Source organism: Haplochromis burtoni, unplaced genomic scaffold (assembly GCF_018398535.1).
Source record: "Haplochromis burtoni strain Fernald_Lab_line unplaced genomic scaffold, NCSU_Asbu1 Contig_840, whole genome shotgun sequence".
In the NCBI taxonomy this organism is placed as follows: Eukaryota; Metazoa; Chordata; class Actinopteri; order Cichliformes; family Cichlidae; genus Haplochromis; species Haplochromis burtoni.
The window spans coordinates 107,626-126,888 of record NW_024583201.1 but is presented as its reverse complement, the minus strand read 5'-3'; the positions used below and the strand labels follow the sequence as shown (position 1 = coordinate 126,888).

Below are 19,263 nucleotides of genomic sequence, written 5' to 3'. Positions count from 1 at the left end.
ATCTTAATGAATTGAAATGTTGTTTTTTTAAGGGCAATGTAGAGTTTTTTTAGACTGACTATATCACTATTATTCGTTTAAAAAAGTGCATGAAAGACCAGGTATTGTGTGAATGCTTGGGAATTTCCGATTGTATGACCCACTGTTTTCAGATCTGACCCTAGAATACTTTGGTATACAGATGTGTTCATTGGTGTTCATTGTTCTACCATGTTGATTGAAGCATGGAGAGTCTTTTGGGATTTTTGTAGTTAATGAGCATTGCACAGTCTGACCTTGGGTCAAATCTACTTGGACGTCCATTCCTGGTAAGATTGTGGCATTGCGATAACACACACCTGAATCCTCCATCTTTTTCACGTCACTTTATTATTTCATTTTATTATTATATCATTTCAACATGCAGTTATCCAAAAAAAAAGGAGAGGAAAATATATTTAAAATGTTTTCTCACTAAGAGGTCACCAAGTTCTTCTGCTGACATCCTTTCAGTCCAAGTAATGTTTGACAACACACAGAAAAAAACAACAACAAAAAACAAGTAGCAGTCAGTGTGAGGCTTCTGTGGTTTCTGTAGTTTGATGGAAGAGCAAAATAAATAGCTTGTTAAATATAAAATTAGCTTTTTTTCCCTTGCCATCCTTCTTTTTACTGAAAGAAGAGTTAAAGTGGTGGAAGGGACTTTTGTATAGGCAAGATTTTGTGACCTTAAACTAACACGTGCAGCCTTGCACGTGTTAGTTTAACAGTTTATACCACATATAGAAAATACACAGAACAGAATGTTGATTTTTCTTTTATTCTTACATTTACAGGTAAAATTTATTGCTTGGACAAGACATGTAACAAACAGACTTTTGACTGAACATATCATACAACACAATATATATTTAATTACAGCTAATGTCCCATTGATATATAACATAAAACTGCATTATCTAAAGTTTGACTTTGGATACTCATATAGCAAAAAAATAAGTTGTTAGTTAATTATAGTGAAAATTAATCTGGTTATTCTTTTTTCAAAATACCAAGAGTGAATAAAGCTTTTTTGAATGAGGCTTTCCGGGTTTAGCGTATAGACGCTTACTTTCCACACACACTGGCCCAGCAGGAGCTGGATTAGGGTGTGAAGAGATCTCGAGGATTAAGATTAGCCACCAGACAGACGTCGTAGCTGTCGTGCATGGCTGCTCGTCTTTCCACAACTGTCCACACATTGTCTGCAGGGTCCAATTCCAAAAGTTCCTTGGTGATGATCTCATGACGGCCTGCAGCCATTAGAGAAAAATTATTTGAGCGCATGCAAAAATGCTTTTAAAAATTATTTGACAGGCATTCAGTAACTGACCAGCCCCCTTGTAGTATCCACAGAGATAGAGCTTTCCATCCACTACTCCTACGTTGGAGGCGTTCGTTCGAAGGGAAAGTAGGGATGTGGGGACGGTTGGTCCTGGTCTCCAGGCATCTGTATCTGGATTGTAGATCTCCACGGAGCTCAGGCAACGACGCGATTGCCCACGGTCCTCTCCATCGCATCCTATACCACCTGGAAACAAACGCATCTACTCTTGCTCCAGTGCAGAAATTTCACAATACTAACATAGATACAGTTATGTGTTTTGGTAGTCTGACCTAATACATAGATCTCTCCATTGAGTACAGCTGACCCACAGCGGTACCTGGAGTACTTCATGCTGGCACACTCTGTCCATCTGTCTTTGCCGGGGTCAAACTGAAGCACACGATTGCTGAGCTTGTCAGGCTCGTCGTCAGGGTGATCCTGAATGGCAGGAAGAGAGATTTAGGCAGAGAGATGAAGAAAAAGATGAGGACATGGGGACATATTGGACAAATGAGAAGCAGAAATATTTCAGTAACTATTTCACGATCTCTATCGTGTGGAATTGTTTTTAAAAAACGAAAATGATTTTAAATAAAAGTACAATACTGATGTTAATGTTCAGGGGAAAAACAACCAGTTTGTGGATTTTATATGGCAAGTTTTTGTAAATTTTTGAGACTTCCACAACTTCAGTATGATTTTTTTTCCCCGTGAAAAACCTAAATAAATTTTACATTACATTTTAAACTAATACCATGTAAAAAAAAAAAAAAAAGGCCAGACACAACAAGTATGATAAAAATTCAAACTCACATATACAAATACATTTTTTCTTTTATTTTGTAAGAAGGTTCCATAAATACTCAGTTTAAAAAGATGAATTTTTGGGGCAATTATTTCATGGCTCAGGCTTTAAACGGTTAAGATGGTGAGTCTGGGTACCTGTGGTGTCCACCCCCCCAGCACATAAAGATGCTCCTTCAATGTCACAACAAAGTGACTGGCTAATGGAAGAGGCAGAGGAGCAAAGCTGAGCCAGCTGCCTCCTCTCTTCAGTGACCATCTCTCCATGCTGTCTGTGATGACGTAGTGATTACGCACTTTCATCTGACCACCGATTAAATAGAGGGCATCTCCTATGAGCCCTAAAGCATACATGTCCCTGTAAGCTGCTGAACACAACTTCAGCCAGCTGTTCTCCTCTGAACTGTCATACCTGGAAGATAAACAAGTAGTTCATTTGTTAATTCAGTGTGGTGCCTATTGATAAAAAGATTTCTGATATGCAAAGGGATTAAAACCTGTAGATATCAACCCCCTTCGTTCGATGTTGGTCTTCTGCTTCTACGGTCACCACTATGATGTTTTCTCGGCTCACTGCGCCTGCTGTGATCTGTCCCACTATGCTGCAGCCCCTCAGGGGAGAGGGGATGTAGTAAGTCTTCCTAACATGGGGGTCAAAGCAAAAACTGAGGTCAGCAAGTCCTCCACGCCGCGCAGGGACGCCCTCCTTATTCACACCACCCAAACAGAGGAGCAAATCTGTTGTCTCCATGCCATAGCGAAGAGCTCGGCGAGGAGGAGCTGCGGCCTCGCAGAGACCTGACGTCTGGAGAACAGCATCAATCATCCCAAAGCACTCAGTATCCCGCAGAAGCACCTGAGAGAATCATAAGTATAAGAATGATATATCTATATACTTATCTCAGGACAAATATAAATAGGGAGTCTTGCTCCTTATTATATTTGGACCTCATTCCAATCTCTTCATACCGGGTTTCTCCTCCTTGCTTTACGGAGAAATCCAGGATCCACAAGCTCCAGTCGGACATGCCTGAGCAACTCCACAGCCTGGGCTTCCCTTTCTGAGTCACCCCTGTACTTTTCCACCCAGCGCAGCACCAGCTCCAAAACAACCTCCTCCTGTGATACGTTAAGGTCATCTAAGCCAAGCAGTTCCCCAAGACTTTGAGCATTCAGCTCTAGCACTTCTTCTTCTTCACAAACCTAGTTAAACAAAGATAAAGAAAGACAGTATACTGTAAGTAATGAAGATAAAATAAGAACAACATCGCAAAATGAACAAAAGATATTCAGAGATTTCCTCAGTGTTCAAAAGCTTCACTGAACTTTGATTCTTCTGATAATTTAGGGCAGGCCTAACTTCATTAATCGTAGGTTCGTGAACAATTTTTAAAGACTATGACTGAGGGATTATTTCACATTGGTAATACTTAAACCCTACCTGTGAAAAGTGTTGACAAAGATATCGCAAGGCACAGTCAGCGAGGCTAGTTGCTCCCAAGTTCCTGGCCCAGTGGTACAGACCAACACAGTTTGACGGGTCCATACAGGCCTCCATGTGACTCTGGCACAACCTTACCTCAGTAAAAACAAGGAGAGTACTTCTTAAGCATAAAACTTGCACTTTAACAGGTGACACCTTTACCAATTACCCCTCTGTCAGTTTCACCCCACCTGAAGGCTCCGTCTACATGTAGCAGAAAGGCAGCAACGGCCACTCCCTGGATGTTGTTGTTTGTTAGTGGGAGCTCGCCACAGTATATGTAGTCCAGCAGCAGCCTTAAGCTTTGTGCAGAAGTGTCTCTGAGTGGTATTTCTCCTCCGTGCGTCTCCTTCAGACCACATGTAAACATGGCCTGGACACAATGATTCACCAGAACAGTAAGAAATGATACAACTACAGCCTTGCATCTCATTAATGCATTTGCTTGGAGTAGTTCAGAAAAAAATAATAAAAAATATGGTAACACTTTATAATATGGCCTGCAACGAACGGCTTAATTCCCCTGCAATACAACATGATTTCCAATGTATTTTATTTGAAATTACCGGAAACAAAGAAATAATTATACTGTAAGTAGATTTTAGTATTATGTTTATAATATTATTTATAATAATAAGTAATATGGAAGTAATTTTATGTAGTGCATAAGTGCTTTTGAGTATTGCATATCTTCAGGTATTTTACAGGAAAATAAAAAGGAAAATAAAAATAATTGCATTGCAAATAATTTAAATAGTGTTCTTCATTTTCCTTCAAGCATACGGTTTATTGTTCCTGACTATTTTACCTGGAAGTAAGGACTGAATGCAGACAGCACCACCTTGTGGCAATGGAAGGGGATCCCTTCAGCTAGCAGCACCACGTCAGTGAGCTCCTTAGTTGTTCTCATCCTCTCTAGCTGCCTTAGCAAAAGTGAGCCATGCTCTGCTTGAGCAGAGTGCAGCACCTCAGCATCCATGGACTCTTGTTTTGAAGAGAGGGGAGTTGTGGAAAATGCATCAGTAATTACAATTAAATAAATCAATAAACAAAATGAGTGAACATCTGTGAAAGTTTGGTCTATGCACACTTGTATGCAGTTTCAACTGCATCTACCTGCTCTTCACTATCGCAGCTTCACTGTTGTCAGTAGGTACTGCATGGAAAGTTTTCTCCCACGTGAGACTGAATGACTATGCACTTTTCCTCCGTGGGTCTGATCCATGCACGGAGCATATTTAGTTCCACTTTTTGTTTATTCACGTTGAGCTAATGAGTACCAAGTGTATTCATTAGCTCAGCCGGGAGTGCTTCGCATGAGTGAGCTAACTCATGCCAGTCACAATGGCCATTATATTATGAACACATGAGCAGTGTGAACTCTGATCATGCTTTTAAGTGTGAACAGCGGTTCAAATGAGCACATCTTTCTTTTGTTTTTATAAATTACGTTGACATGTACACCAATCATGTTAAAGAGTCTGCCTTAACTAATGCGACATTTAATATACTTCATAAAGCTAAATACCATTGACCTGTTTGTAGATTACGTTCTACTACATGTTGACCTGTGGTTCCACCCCTGCAGCTGATAACCACACTCTGTGTGCGTGAGCTACACATAAACAGCCCACAGACACGCACACACGGTTCAGAGAAGCAGAAATAGCATGCATTATATTTGCTAAGCACATGCAGAAAAACAGTTACCATACCAGTGTTGTCCAAAGAACCAAGATTAGAAGTATTAAAATGAGATTACGTCAGTTTTCCTTGCCAAAACTACAACACAGGCTGGGCTGTTTGTGTCAAGTTTTTGTTTGCTGCCAGTTCTCTCGTGTTCTGTGCCATTTTGTTTTGGTGAGTGGGGGTCAACAGCATGTTCACTGTCAAAAACGAGTTTAAAATAGACCAGCAAGTGCTGGTGGGGCTGCAGGCCTGTTCAGGTTTCTATACATGACTGAGCAGTCTGTCCTTAAACTCATTCATGCAGCGTTTCACTCTAATTACTTTAATGAAATTGCACATTTTTCCTTAAAATAATTCTAAAGAGAAATCTGCACATTTTAAGAGACCACATGAATAATTAACATGACGTGAACAGGTATGTTTGAAGATAGTTAACTAAAATTAAATTAAAATCTAAAGTTATGTGATTTTTTTTTATAAAATAAAAATAAAAACTAGACTTTGAAAGAAATTAAAACAAATAAATTAAAACTAAGGAGAATATAAAACTAACTATTTGTTAGTTTGGGAAACTCACTGATGAGGCTTTAATGCAGGTGATTGTTGAGGCTTTGGATGTCCACAAGACTGTGAGTCAACTGTTTTCAAAAAGTTCTATTGATTTTTCTGCCACTGCAAAAAAATGATTTGTTAAAATTATGAAATAAGCGATTTTTTTTTTTTTTTGCAGACATACACAGATCATGTGTACAGACTCATATTTTTAGGGTTTCACATCCCCCCAGATGACTTTTCAATATCTCTAACAAAAATAAAACCTTTCTATGTTGTTTTTTGATTTTTCAAACATGGCATGTGTAACAAAGTTACCTTATATGTAAACAGGCAGCTGGGATACATAAGATTAGCTGGTGACATTTAGATCACGAGGGTGTTGCCTGTTTTTACTAGTCTGCCAGGTTCAAAGAAACATATCAGACACCGTAAGAAATATCTGGCATGGATTTTCTGCTGACAATGAAAATGATGTTATTTTATCTCTTTACTGAAGCTCAACAGCAATAAAGATAATAGATAAACAATAAAGATAGTAAACATATTTAAATGTACAATGACAATAAAAGGTTATTCTATTCTAGAAAGTGTTTATAGATGATTTAGAAGCAGATTATGAGAGAATGGTTCAGAATAGAATAGAATAGAAATATCCCTTATTGTCCCTCACTGAGGAAATACACTTTACAGAAGAAATCTAAAATGAAAATAAAATTGAGTAAGTGTTTAAAAAAACCTCTGTATTAATGCACATTCGTTACATTATACAACACATGTTCTGTTTTTCAGTTGCAGTTTTCTGCAGTTTCTGCAATTCATCCTTTTAAGTTACTTTTAGCAAATTATTTGCCATAGGCCAACACACATGTATGTTCACACAGACACACATTACATCAGGTGTGTGCAAGTGTGCAGTCAGGGACATGCGGGGAGGTGGATCTTCTCTTACCAGGATGGAAAAGGAACAGTCACTCCCACAGACGCATTATTACAGAACACTGAGGGGGGTTCGTTCTCTTCACACAGTGGTGACACCTGTAACTGTCCGTACCACTCAAGAGGACCCTCAAAACAAACCCAACTTTACAGAGGTCTCGGACATTTGCTCAAGTAGACAAGGACATGGAGGAGAAGGACTTGCAATCCGTTGAGTATTTTGTGAAGAGGGAGGTTCTGGATGAGTTATGCCTGGATGAAGTGGCTCAAAAAGAGACCTGGTCCACTAAACTGACACTGGGTGATCAGGTGAAAGAGCCCCTGAGGTAATTTTTTTAAAAAGACATGGGAAGTTATCGCAAAGACAAAGGGTTAGGGTTAGAACTTCTCAACATTTAAAAGATATTAATGAAGTGAGCTAAAGAGCTGAGAATGAGTTTGCATGTTTAGATAGAGGTTTGACTTGTCTGGTTGGTTAACTGTTTTGTTATCTCAAAGCAAAGTTCATCATTTTTGAAAATTTTCCCTGGTTAACCTTTAAAACAACTTGTGATACAGCACATCATATCTGACCATAAAAGTGATACTGATGAATCACAAAAGCAATTATTGACAGTTCAATTACATGAATTCATAACTGTTAACACGTCAACATGGCAGAGGAGGTCGAGACTTACTTTATTACCTTACATATTTCTTTGGGACAAAGAAGGCAAATATTCATGCAGGAGAAAGGCAATTAATTATTTTATTTATTTATTTTTGTTAAATACTTAGTTATTACTCCATGGAAGCTTATCACATTTCTACCCTAAGCCACAGTGACTTAATCTTTTACAGCCCCAGCTGATAAAAGATGTAACAGGTGGTACAGTTCACAAGTTACATTGTCAGTCTTTTTGTATATATCCCTCTTCAGCAGACTAATAGATATAAAAAGGTACATAGATATTCTTTATTTATTTAAGCTTAAAACTACAAACTACAAAGTCGATATCAGCACTTAAATTGTGTCTTTCTGGAATGACTGTTGCAGATGTTCGGTGCCCAGGCTGAAACACATACTTCTAACCTGGGTCCCTGTTCTCAGCTGGTTGCCTCGTTACTCCATCAGAGAAAATGCCTTAGGAGACCTGATTTCTGGCTGCAGTGTCGGCATCATGCATCTGCCGCAGGGTTTGTATGTGGGAATTTGTGCACTTGAGGGAGCTCACTCTTTAGCCACACAAATTCAGTACAAATGTTTGTAATAGAAGCAGCTACCTTAATTTTATCCAAATCTGAAGACAATAATTAGGACACAGGCTGATATCAATTCTCCCACCCCACTCTAATCAGTAAACAGAAAAAGGATGTTTCTATCAATCTTTTAAGCAACCAAAATGTGTCTGAAGGACTTTAAGCTGACACATATGCGCTCTATCTTCTTTAAAAAGGCATGGCATATGCTCTTCTGGCTTCCCTGCGACCAGTGTATGGCCTTTACACCTCCCTCTTCCCAGTGCTGGTCTACTTCATCTTCGGTACATCGAGACACATTTCTATAGGTAAGTGATGTGGAAAATGTCTGTTTTCCTAATTCAAAAAAGCTTTAACATCATTGCTAATCTGTCTTGATGCATTCTCAATCATCCAGGTAAGTAAATCTCCAAAAATTGATTCTGTTCATCTGGACGTAGCGTTTTCAGTGGGAGAAACTGTCATGGATAGTGAGGCAGACTCAGGCGCAGACCACAGTTTGATTTGTGAAACATGGAAGACATCATGGATTTTCATATTGTGAGGGAGCTTCAGCTTCACAGAGACAGGGTTGACTAGGGCAGAGATCTCAAAAGGACCGATGAAATTGGGTGTAAGTTTTTTGAATTCGGTCCTGACGGGAACAAAGCGGGTAGAGAGCCACACCTTCTGACCGGCAGAGTATTCGGGTGCTGGGGTCCGGTGCCGGTCTGCGATGCGTTTGTTGTTCTCCTTTGTGCGTAGTGGCCCGCCAAACCCGTCGACACCTGCGTAGATGAGCCTGGACGGAGGGTACAGAATGCTCACCTTCCACAGCAGGAAATAGGGAAGGCTGATATCCCAAGGAAGCTTCGAATGGGACACCTACTGTACCTCTGTGCCAAGTTTCATCCAGATTTACTGTAAAATTCCTCAGAAATTAAATGACATTTATATTCAATTCAATACAGCCAATACACTACAATTATGCCAATTTCCTAAATTCATTAAAAATCATCCTGAATAGTTGATGTCCAGCTTTCAACACATCCCTCCTCTGGGACACCTACTGTACCTGTGTGCCAAGTTTCATCCAGATTTACTGTAAAATCTGTATGAACTAACTAACCTAACCTGCAGTCAGCTGAGACTGAAGAAGTCACTTGGATGAGTGACGAAACGTTTCTCCAACTGAAAATGTCCAGATGAACAGAATCAACCTTTTGGAGCATTGCTAATCTGATTCTTCCATGTCCCTATGAATATCTGTGTGTCCACATGGCTGTATTTTGTATGCTCAGGTACATTTGCTGTGATCAGCATCATGGTCGGGAGTGTGACAGAAAGGCTGGCACCTGACAGTAACTTTATTGTGAATGGCACTAATGGGACGGAAACTGTGGACATCGATAAACGCGATGCTTACAGAGTACAGGTGGCATGTTCCCTCACAGTCTTGACAGGAATCTTTCAGGTGTGTGTCTATTTTGTGTGTCAGACGTACAGCTTTTAGTGAAGTGATGAGCAAACCTTTCAGGGCATATTTCACCTCCTTTCTTTCACTGACTTTGTCATTTTACATCCTAAGATTCTGTTGGGTGTGGTGAGGTTTGGCTTCGTGGTCACCTACCTCTCTGAGCCCCTCATTCGTGGCTACACCACAGGATCGGCATGCCACGTGTGTGTCTCCCAGCTCAAGTACCTGTTTGGAATCACACCGTCTCGCTTCACTGGCCCCCTCTCCCTCATTTATGTGAGTGTGTTAATCATTATCTATCCAATTCACACTTAAGTACACTAACATTTTAAATTGCTGTCACTATTTATTTACTTTTTGTGCTACTTTGACCTTTACGATTAAACATTTAAAAAATTAGTTTTGCAAAGTTAAAAATTTATATCATTAACTTTTATTTAATGACTGCACTGGACTAATTACAACAGTTTTATGATGCCTGCACCTACATAAATGGATGAGTTATTCCTATCACCTTTGTAAATAAATACAAAGTTTGTGTGTTTGTGTCCTTGAGTGCAACAAAGTGCATGATATAAAATACTATAAGAACATGGCTTTTAGAGTAAAAGTTTTGCTTGGCCAGTAATGCCAGAAAAGAGCTTCATGAAATATACCAGTCCAATTACAGTCACCAGTATGGTTCCAGTAGCTGAAGCTAATCTCACTGGAGCTATGCAGGGAATTACAGGAGCTTACATGCTAGATGTTATTACACACATATCAGATTAGATGAAGTTGTAATTTTACCTGCTGTAATGAGACAATATTGAACTTGGAAACACACTTTGAAGAAGTCAGATCAAGCAGTTTAAGAGAATACACATATGCCTCCAGTAACACTGTGAGGAACCTTGGAGTCATTTTTGACCAGGACATGTCCTTCAACGCACATATTAAACAAATATGTAAGACTGCGTTCTTCCATTTGCGCAACATCTCTAAAATTAGAAATATCCTGTCTCAGAGTGACGCTGAAAAACTAGTTCATGCATTTATTACTTCCAGGCTGGACTACTGTAATTCATTATTATCAGGATGTCCAAAAAACTCACTGAAAAGCCTTCAGCTAATCCAAAATGCTGCAGCAAGAGTCCTGACAGGGACTAGAAAGAGAGAGCATATTTCTCCTGTTTTGGCTTCCCTTCATTGGCTTCCTGTTAAATCCAGAATTGAATTCAAAATCCTGCTCCTCACATACAAGGTCTTAAATAATCAGGCCCCATCTTATCTTAATGACCTTGTAGTACCATATCACCCTATTAGAGCACTTCGCTCTCGCTCTGCAGGCCTACTTGTTGTTCCTAGAGTATTTAAAAGTAGAATGGGAGGGAGAGCCTTCAGTTTTCAGGCCCCTCTTCTGTGGAACCAGCTTCCAGTTTGGATTCAGGAGACAGACACTATCTCTACTTTCAAGATTAGGCTTAAAACTTTCCTTTTTGCTAAAGCATATAGTTAGGGCTGGACCAGGTGACCCTGAATCCTCCCTTAGTTATGCTGCAATAGACGTAGGCTGCCGGGGATTCCCATGATGCATTGAGTTTTTCCTTTCCAGTCACCTTTCTCACTCACTATGTGTTAACAGACCTCTCTGCATTGAATCATATCTGTTATTAACCTCTGTCTCTCTTCCACAGCATGTCTTTATCCTGTCTTCCTTCTCTCACCCCAACCGGTCGCAGCAGATGGCCGCCCCTCCCTGAGCCTGGTTCTGCCGGAGGTTTCTTCCTGTTAAAAGGGAGTTTTTCCTTCCCACTGTCGCCAAAGTGCTTGCTCATAGGGGGTCATATGATTGTTGGGTTTTTCTCTGTATCTATGAAGCGCCTTGAGGCGACTTTTGTTGTGATTTGGCGCTATATAAATAAAATTGAATTGAATTGAAGGAATAAGTTTGCTTTAAATTAACTTGCTTCAGACACAAACACACAAAGATGGCTGGGTTTAAGTGGAAGCTGCATTTTGATGACATGTATTCCTTACTGCTGGAGATTTCTGCTGACTTTAAGTACTAGCCGAATTTCCAGTCCTCTTTGTTTGTATTGCCTTACTTGTTTGTTTTTCTTCTTTTCACAGACTGTGTTGGACATTTGCAGCCTGCTGCCGCAGACTCAGGTGCCAGAGCTGGTGGTCAGCCTGGTGGCACTCGCTGTTCTCATTGTGGTCAAAGAAATCAATGACTGCTACCGACAGAAGCTGCCGTTGCCTATTCCAATAGAGCTCGTAGTTGTAAGTCTTCCTTTTAGTTTTTCTTTCATCCTTTCTCTGCAAGTAAAACAGCAGGTGTATTGATTTATGCACCCAGCAGGGAGCGTCTTGACCCCAATGATCACACTAGACCCAGGGAACGCTATAGTTGCCCACGAAAGGGGCTGTTTGCAAGAAAGAAATATAAAAAGAACTAATGATACTGGAGTGACATTGTTTTTTTTTAATCAACAGGTCATAGCAGCAACAATCATTACACATTTCTGTGAACTTCCTAGTAAATACAACATTGACGTGGTTGGAGAAATTCCCAGTGGGTAAGCTCATCTTTGGGCGGAAATAAAGTGCTGGAGTAAACCCAGGGCACAAAATTTCCTCCCTTTTCATTTCTGCCAGAAATCCAGAATTTGTTGATAAGACTGTCACACAATCTGCAAAGAAGTGTGTGTGTAACAGCGTGTCTCCTGAAGGCTCCTGTTATGGAAAAATCCAGGTTTCCCCACGGAAGCAATAAAACAGCGTGGGGTAAACACTAGCCATAATAGGAGATTAATGTCATACATGTATACAACAGCTACTGGCCTTTAAAGAGGGATTCATAAAATTTAATTTGACGTGTTTCTAAATTATTAAACAGATTCATGTGTGTGTCGCTGATAAAACAGCTCACGTTTTTCTTCTGCTCCAGGCTCAAGGCCCCTCGTGCTCCAGATACCACTTTCTTCTCAGGCGTTATAGGAGATGCTTTTGCTGTGGCCATTGTGGGCTTTGCCATCAACATTTCTCTGAGCAAAACATTTGGCCTCAAATATGGCTACAAGGTGGACAGCAACCAGGTGAGGAAAGCATACACGCACAGTGGCCTGCACAAACAGTACAAGCAGTCCTCTGACTCTCTCATAACAAGGAGGAGTACAACTTTGGCCTAAAATTAGACTTTACTCTGTAGTCTGCTATTCCTGCCACATTAGTGGAAACAATTACTCAGGTTGTCACTGATCAAGCTTTGGCCCAGCTGCATAGGCTTCTGTTCATTTTGCTTCAGGTGCTTAGTTAATTGAAATAAATTTACTTCAGCTAATGCTTTAGAAAAGTAGTGTCAAACATAAGGCCCCGGGGCCAGATTCAGTCTGTCAAAGACTCCAATTTGACCCGCTGGTCAGCTTTACCAAATATAATGCAGGGCATAAATTTTAAAATGTAAATGTCTTTTAAATGTATTTTTTTAAACAACTTCGCTATGGCTATTCATACTACATCAAAGTAATTAATAAACAAATAACCAATTAAATAAAGGAAAAGTTCCTGCAATTTCTGTATCTGCTACACTGGCAGAAAGGGGAGTTTTATTAGCCTTGGCCCATTTAGGATCAAACTGTGCTTGATTTGGCCCCAGATGTCAAAAGATTTTTGACATCCCTGCATTAGAATAAATAACCAAAGCATTATAATCTTACATCTTATGTTTAGATTGTAGCCTCAGACAGTGTGAGCTGCAACAAAAATACTTGTCTACATTGTTTCATTAACTCTTATTGTTTTTTCTAAAGCTTCAAAGAGAGAGATTACGCTATTGATGCAGTGCATTTTTATTTATTCACTTAGTTCTAACTAGTAGTGCAATTTTGGGAAATGGCTTTCTCTTATTTCTTCAGTACCCTCCAGAGTTATTTAAAGTGTCACAGGTGTCTGAATTACCCAAATAATAATAACAGACTATAATTGAATCAGTCAGTTACATGATTCAATGTTAAAATAAAAAGATACATTGTGTGAAACAAGAAGAAATTAAATGAGTTACAAGCAGTACAGAAGCATCACTTTCGATTTTTTGCTGGTTCTTTGTAACCTGATTAATAATTCCCCATGCAAACTCATGTCCTGGAACTGAACTGCACTGTTTATAATTTGCTGGTAAATCAGGTTTTGTAATCAGTTCATTAGAGAAATGATTAATGTTTGGTTAAATTAGATGCATGCAAAAAAAAAAAGAACCTGGATGTTTTGTTTTTTAAATGCCTACAAAACAAACATAGAGGTATTAACAGTGTTGGGCAAGTTACTTTAAAAAGTAATTTTAGTTACTAGTTACTCTTCAAAAAAACTAACGGAGTTAGTAACTGAGTTACAATATCCTAAAAGTAATTAATTACTTGAAAAGTAACTATTGTGTTACTTTAAAAAAATGTTTAACCCTCTGGGGTCCAGGGTATAATTGGCCATTTTTAACTACTTTTGATTTTCCCTCCACATTTCACCTTTAAAAACGATTTACTTTGCCTTGTTTGGTATCATTCTTTTCAGCACAACCTCACGTGTCTGAATTTACAGTTATGTTTTCATTTTGACATACTGTATTAACACAATTGATCTAAAATCAGACAAAAAACATAAAATCAGAGTAGAAAAAGTTATATTTTTTACTGTAACAACCACAAACATGTTTAATTGTGTTGTCCTTGGGTCATTTTTGTTCTCTAAAGAAATCTTTTGCTATCATAAATGTGTTTTTTATTCATCAAATGGTCTGAAAATAACAGAAGCTATTCATTACTATGCTATGCATGATCGGAATAAGTTTTATGTAATTTGATTTATTTATGGGGTTTTGCAAAGTGTTGCAAAGGGCCATATTTTCACACCATACTGCTTTCAAACATCTTTGATCTTGGATCACTGATGTGTGGGGTCAAGCAACTGGTCATAACAACCACAACAACAACAACAGGCAGCACAATGAGGAGGCAGGTGCTCTATATTCAATTAAATTTTATTTATACAGCGCCAAATCACAACAACAGTCGCATCAAGGTGCTTCATATTGTAAGGTAGACCCTACAATAATACATACACAGAAAGTATGCTCACAGGCCTCCATTGCACTGGAGGCTTGTGAGCATACCTTTTTTTACCATGTTGTGCAAAGCAATGACCAGTAGAACAAAGCACATATTGTCCTCTAGTATAATGAGGAGGAAGAATCAATGTTCAGGAAGATCCAGGGTTAGAAGATATAGAAAATATTGTCAATATTTAGAGCACATGCTACCCTTTCTCTGAAAAAGCACATCAGCCACCTGCAGAAGTGGAAGAAGGCTATGAAGTGAAGAAAAGTGATGAAGAATCTGAACTATGTTCAAGTAGGTTCTCAGGCATCCAGGACATGGTAGTCTGAGGAGCTTGGAGAGAAAGTGACTGGGCTTCTTGAAGTTTCTTGAATTTTCAGAATGTGAAACTGAAATAGAAGATGTGTCAGAGGACTACACATCATCCATTTCAATTATGATGAAGACAAAGAATCAAGCAGGAAAGAGGAATCAGCTGAGACAGAGGAATATTTGCAGTAATGTGAGGAAACAGAGGTCTGAAGAAGGAGTCCTATCGGGCTTGGTTAGCCTGTGGGACTCCGGAGGCAGCCGACAGGTATCGACAGGCCAAGCGGAATGCGGCTCGGGCAGTGGCTGAAGCAAAAACTCGGGTGTGGGAGGAGTTCGGAGAGGCCATGGAAAAAGACTTTCGGACTGCCTCGAAGAGATTCTGGCAAACCGTCAGGCGTCTCAGGAGGGGAAAGCGGTGCTCTACCTGCACTGTGTATAGTGCTGGCGGAGCGCTGCTGACGTCGACTGAGAAAATTGTCAGGCGGTGGAAGGAATACTTCGAGGACCTCCTTAATCCCACTGACACGTCTTCCGAGGAGGAAGCAGAGTCTGGGGATGAGGGGAATGACCCGCCAATTTCCGGGGGCGAGGTCACTGAGGCAGTTAAACAACTCCTTGGTGGCAGAGCCCCTGGTGTTGATGAGGTCCGCCCCGAGTTCCTGAAGGCTCTGGACGTTGTAGGGCTGTCCTGGTTGACACGCCTCTGCAATGTTGCGTGGAGATCAGGGGCAGTACCTGTGGACTGGCAGACCGGGGTGGTGGTCCCCATCTTTAAGAAGGGGGACCGGAGGGTGTGTTCCAACTACAGGGGGATCACACTCCTCAGCCTCCCTGGGAAAGTCTATGCCAGGGTGCTGGAAAGGAGAGTTCGTCCGCTAGTCGAACCTCGGATACAGGAGGAACAATGCGGTTTTCGTCCTGGTCGCGGAACACTGGACCAGCTCTTTATCCTCTCGAGGATACTTGAGGGTGCATGGGAGTTTGCCCAACCAGTCTACATGTGTTTTGTGGACTTGGAGAAGGCATTCGACCGTGTCCCTCGGGGTGTCCTGTGGGAGGTGTTGCGGGAATATGGGGTGTCTGGCCCATTGCTACGGGCCATTCGATCCCTATACAACCGTTGCAAGAGCTTGGTTCGCATTGCCGGCAATAAGTCGGACTCGTTCCCGGTGGGTCTTAAGTAGAGATGGACCGATCCGATATTACATATCGGTATCGGTCCGATACTGACCTAAATTACTGGATCGGATATCGGAGAAAAATAAAAAATGTAATCCGATCCATTAAATATCACGAAAGCACCTCACAAAACTTGCAACACGCCGTAACTCACCTCAGAACGTTAGCACGTCGGAGCAGTATGCATCACGTGATAGAGCGGCTGTGGCATGCGGGACCTGTCGGTGGTCTGGATAGCATGTGGAGCTTCGCTAGCAACCCGGCATTTCATCTCCGACAAAGTTATCCCCAAGAGAAGTAAAGCAAGTGTGTAAGTCCATCTCTGAATGTTTGTAAAGCATTCCTGCGTTAAGCTTAACAAGCGATATATGGAGCGACTGCCTCTTCTTGCTGCTACTTCAATCATGAAACTGCTATCAATGATCAGCTGATCGGCTTTTCTGTCGCGAGTCCGTGTCTCTAGTTTGCTTTTGGCCCACTTTGCACCTAGAAAGAGGAAACCAGCGGCTGAACAACAGCAGCACGTTTAAGCTTGATCAGCTGTTGTTAGAATTTATTTAATATTACTTTCTAACCAGGATCTTTTTCTACGTAGCTGACGCTGGTAACTGTGCAGGGGCGGATCTAGCAAAGTTTAGCCAGGGGGGCCGATAGGGCATGTAACAGGGAAAAGGGGCACAAAGACATACTTTTCTTTCTTATTCTCATTTAAAATGTCTAGCTTTTAATAAATAATTATCTGACACCCAAAGTTTTAATTTGATGTAAAATGAATAGAAGTCACATTACTGTATATAGTGACTATTAAGTCTAATATACCCTAGTAAGCTATAGTACTTTTTCCTTTGGGAAGGTACCATCTGTGCAGTCTGCAATTTTGTTGAAGAAAGATGTTGAATCTATTTAATATTTCTTGAAAAATAATTGATTTCTGTGCATTTTTTTCACACTGCATCAAATTAAGGTTGATTACGTCGATTAAGCATCATGAGGTGGAGCGTGAGGGGTGGTTCCCTATTTTATTTATTTATTTTTGTTGTTGCTGGGAGTTGGAACCCTATTAGTTAGGTTGCTTAATATTTATGCTAAGTACTCTTTAAAATACCAGAATAGGGAGGATGGTGTAGGTTTAAGTTTATTAGATTGATCAGTATTGCTGAACTATGAAATATTTTTCTTTTGCATACAGGTATAACAGAATAGCTTTAGTGTAGTTGTTGTTTTAAACTTGAGTATGAACTTATACAAAATGCAGCAAGATATTTAAAAAACAGTTTTGTTGATTAAAAAACACTATATCGGATTCATATCGGTATCGGCAGATATCAAATTTATGATATCTATCGGTATCGGACATAAAAAAGTGGTATCGTGCCATCTCTAGTCTTAAGTAAAACTCAGGTGTAACACTGAATTGATTGACAATTTATACTTTATACTTTAAAAAACAGTCAAATGAAATGGGGACATTTTTGACCCCTGAGGACCACAGGTGTATGGAAATCGGGAGGATATTATGAGGGTTAATGAATCATTTTCATAACTTTAAATGCAATACTAAATTGTCAATTTTAAAATCATATGCACAAGTTATTGCATCCATTTACCTTTTACCCTTTGTTTTAATATAACCATTTCAAACTATTTACAGAACAATCAGCTGTTCTGCTTCAATAAGATGCCACACAAATTATTTGTGCCACTCCAAAATATTTCTGTCCACTATAAAGGAGAACATCACAGCCTGATACCTGCAGGTCTGACAGCAGCAGGTGTATCACTCCTGTTTCTACCTGGAGACAGCAGTCGCCTCATTGTTCTGACACACAACACAAAACTATCCACAACACTACACACTAACTACACAAGACAACACATTAACTACACACTGCAAACACGCTAAACGTCACAAATCTCTCACATCTCAAAACTCGCTCTCTCTCTTTTTCTGCTGTCTTTTCTCTCTCTCTCTCTCTCTCCTAAAACTTCCCCTTTTTATTTTTTATTTTTTTTTGGGGGGTCATAAGCAGAGAGTGCTCTGCGCTGTCCTTAGACAGTAAACGTGACGAAACTATTGAGGAAAAAACAGGCGTATATATTGTTTAATCATGACTCTGGTTTGAGTGGCCTATCAACACAATTTATAAACTGGTATATGTCACCTTGTTGCTTTGTCTTTACAGTGGTCATGTGATGCTTACCACAACTACTTTTTTCTTCCTCAGTCAAGCAGCAGCACTCATGCGATTGTTTTGCCCCCTGAGCTCCAGGTCTCGTGCTAGGCCAGGGGTCGGCAACCTGCGGCTCCGGAGCCGCATGCGGCTCTTTAGTCCTTATAGTGCGGCTCCGCGTGGTTTGGGAAAATAAATTAGAAGTATTTAGCTGAAGTGTATTTTATTTATGTTAGTTCTTTTTTTAACTTGTAGTTCTAAATTGGAAGATTATTGTGATATTGAAATATAAAAATAAAATTATATTCTATTATTTTTTCATCGCTCAAAATAAGCGTCACACTCGGAAGCCGGTGTACCCGCCGAAACGCCGTGCATTTATCGAGACTTTCAACCCCAGGTAGGCCAATTATGGATCTTCGGATCCACATTATGTCAGCAGCTAGTTCTCCACCGTGAACTATGTTAAAAACAAACACGCTCACGCCTCACAGATGACAGCTTACAGTCCTGCGTAAAGATGAAAGTGACTTCGTACAGCCCCGACCTGCAGACGCTGTGCGCAGAGGTTCAGGAGCAGAAGTCCCATTGTAAACATATCACGGCAGACCCGACGATGTTTGCATGAACACGCTTTTCAGCATCTCTTTATTGACCACTTTTCACACACGGTTGCTGTACGCATACAGCCGGCTGTAGCTTTGCAGCTCACAGCCCGACACACACCAACACAACAGCATAGAGAGCACAGACGTAAAGGCGGCGAGGCGTGATTGCGGGTGCCGCTCAGGTGCGTCCGCCTCCCCTGCAGCGGCGCTGCAGACCACGCCCCGCCACACACATTAACCAGGTAAAATACATATTTAGGCAGAATTTTGCAAATATCTATTTTTCATCTTTTAGCAGCATAGTGCTTTTTTTCCAATTATTTTTTAAAAGTCAGGTCAAGGCTCCAAAAGCCCAAAGGCGATATAAGGGTGGCGGCTCACAACAGTTTTTGTTTG

At 40.3% G+C, this 19,263-nt stretch overlaps 2 protein-coding genes across 4 annotated transcripts in view; one reads left to right on the top strand and one right to left on the bottom strand.

Annotated features, from left to right (window-relative positions):
• Positions 1-405: 405 nt before the first annotated feature.
• On the bottom strand, positions 406-5,507 carry LOC102295767 (kelch repeat and BTB domain-containing protein 12). Of its 2 annotated transcripts, XM_005950724.2 has the most exons (10): positions 5,348-5,507; positions 4,441-4,616; positions 3,824-4,005; positions 3,591-3,723; positions 3,119-3,352; positions 2,647-3,005; positions 2,288-2,561; positions 1,636-1,783; positions 1,352-1,549; positions 406-1,271 (listed from the first exon to the last, which is right to left on the bottom strand). In XM_005950724.2, the coding sequence occupies exons 2-10, from the start codon at positions 4,609-4,611 to the stop codon at positions 1,123-1,125; spliced, it is 1,848 nt and encodes a 615-aa protein (XP_005950786.1). In that variant the 5' UTR covers positions 4,612-4,616; positions 5,348-5,507; the 3' UTR covers positions 406-1,122. The 2 variants fall into 2 exon arrangements, with proteins under 2 accessions (XP_005950786.1, XP_042071777.1); XM_042215843.1 differs by having other exon boundaries at positions 4,441-5,507.
• A 985-nt stretch (positions 5,508-6,492) lies between these two features.
• Positions 6,493-19,263, top strand: part of si:ch211-117c9.2 (solute carrier family 26 member 6) — a 31,008-nt gene continuing 18,237 nt past the window's right edge. For both annotated transcript variants that reach the window (XR_006053340.1, XM_042215844.1), the window contains exons 1-8: positions 6,493-7,138; positions 7,849-7,988; positions 8,249-8,359; positions 9,332-9,504; positions 9,619-9,783; positions 11,620-11,772; positions 11,986-12,068; positions 12,440-12,587. Coding sequence is in view for 1 of the 2 variants with exons in the window: in XM_042215844.1 (XP_042071778.1) it covers positions 6,999-7,138; positions 7,849-7,988; positions 8,249-8,359; positions 9,332-9,504; positions 9,619-9,783; positions 11,620-11,772; positions 11,986-12,068; positions 12,440-12,587 (1,113 nt within the window). In the remaining variant the exon portion in view is untranslated. The remainder of the gene's footprint in view (positions 7,139-7,848; positions 7,989-8,248; positions 8,360-9,331; positions 9,505-9,618; positions 9,784-11,619; positions 11,773-11,985; positions 12,069-12,439; positions 12,588-19,263) is intronic.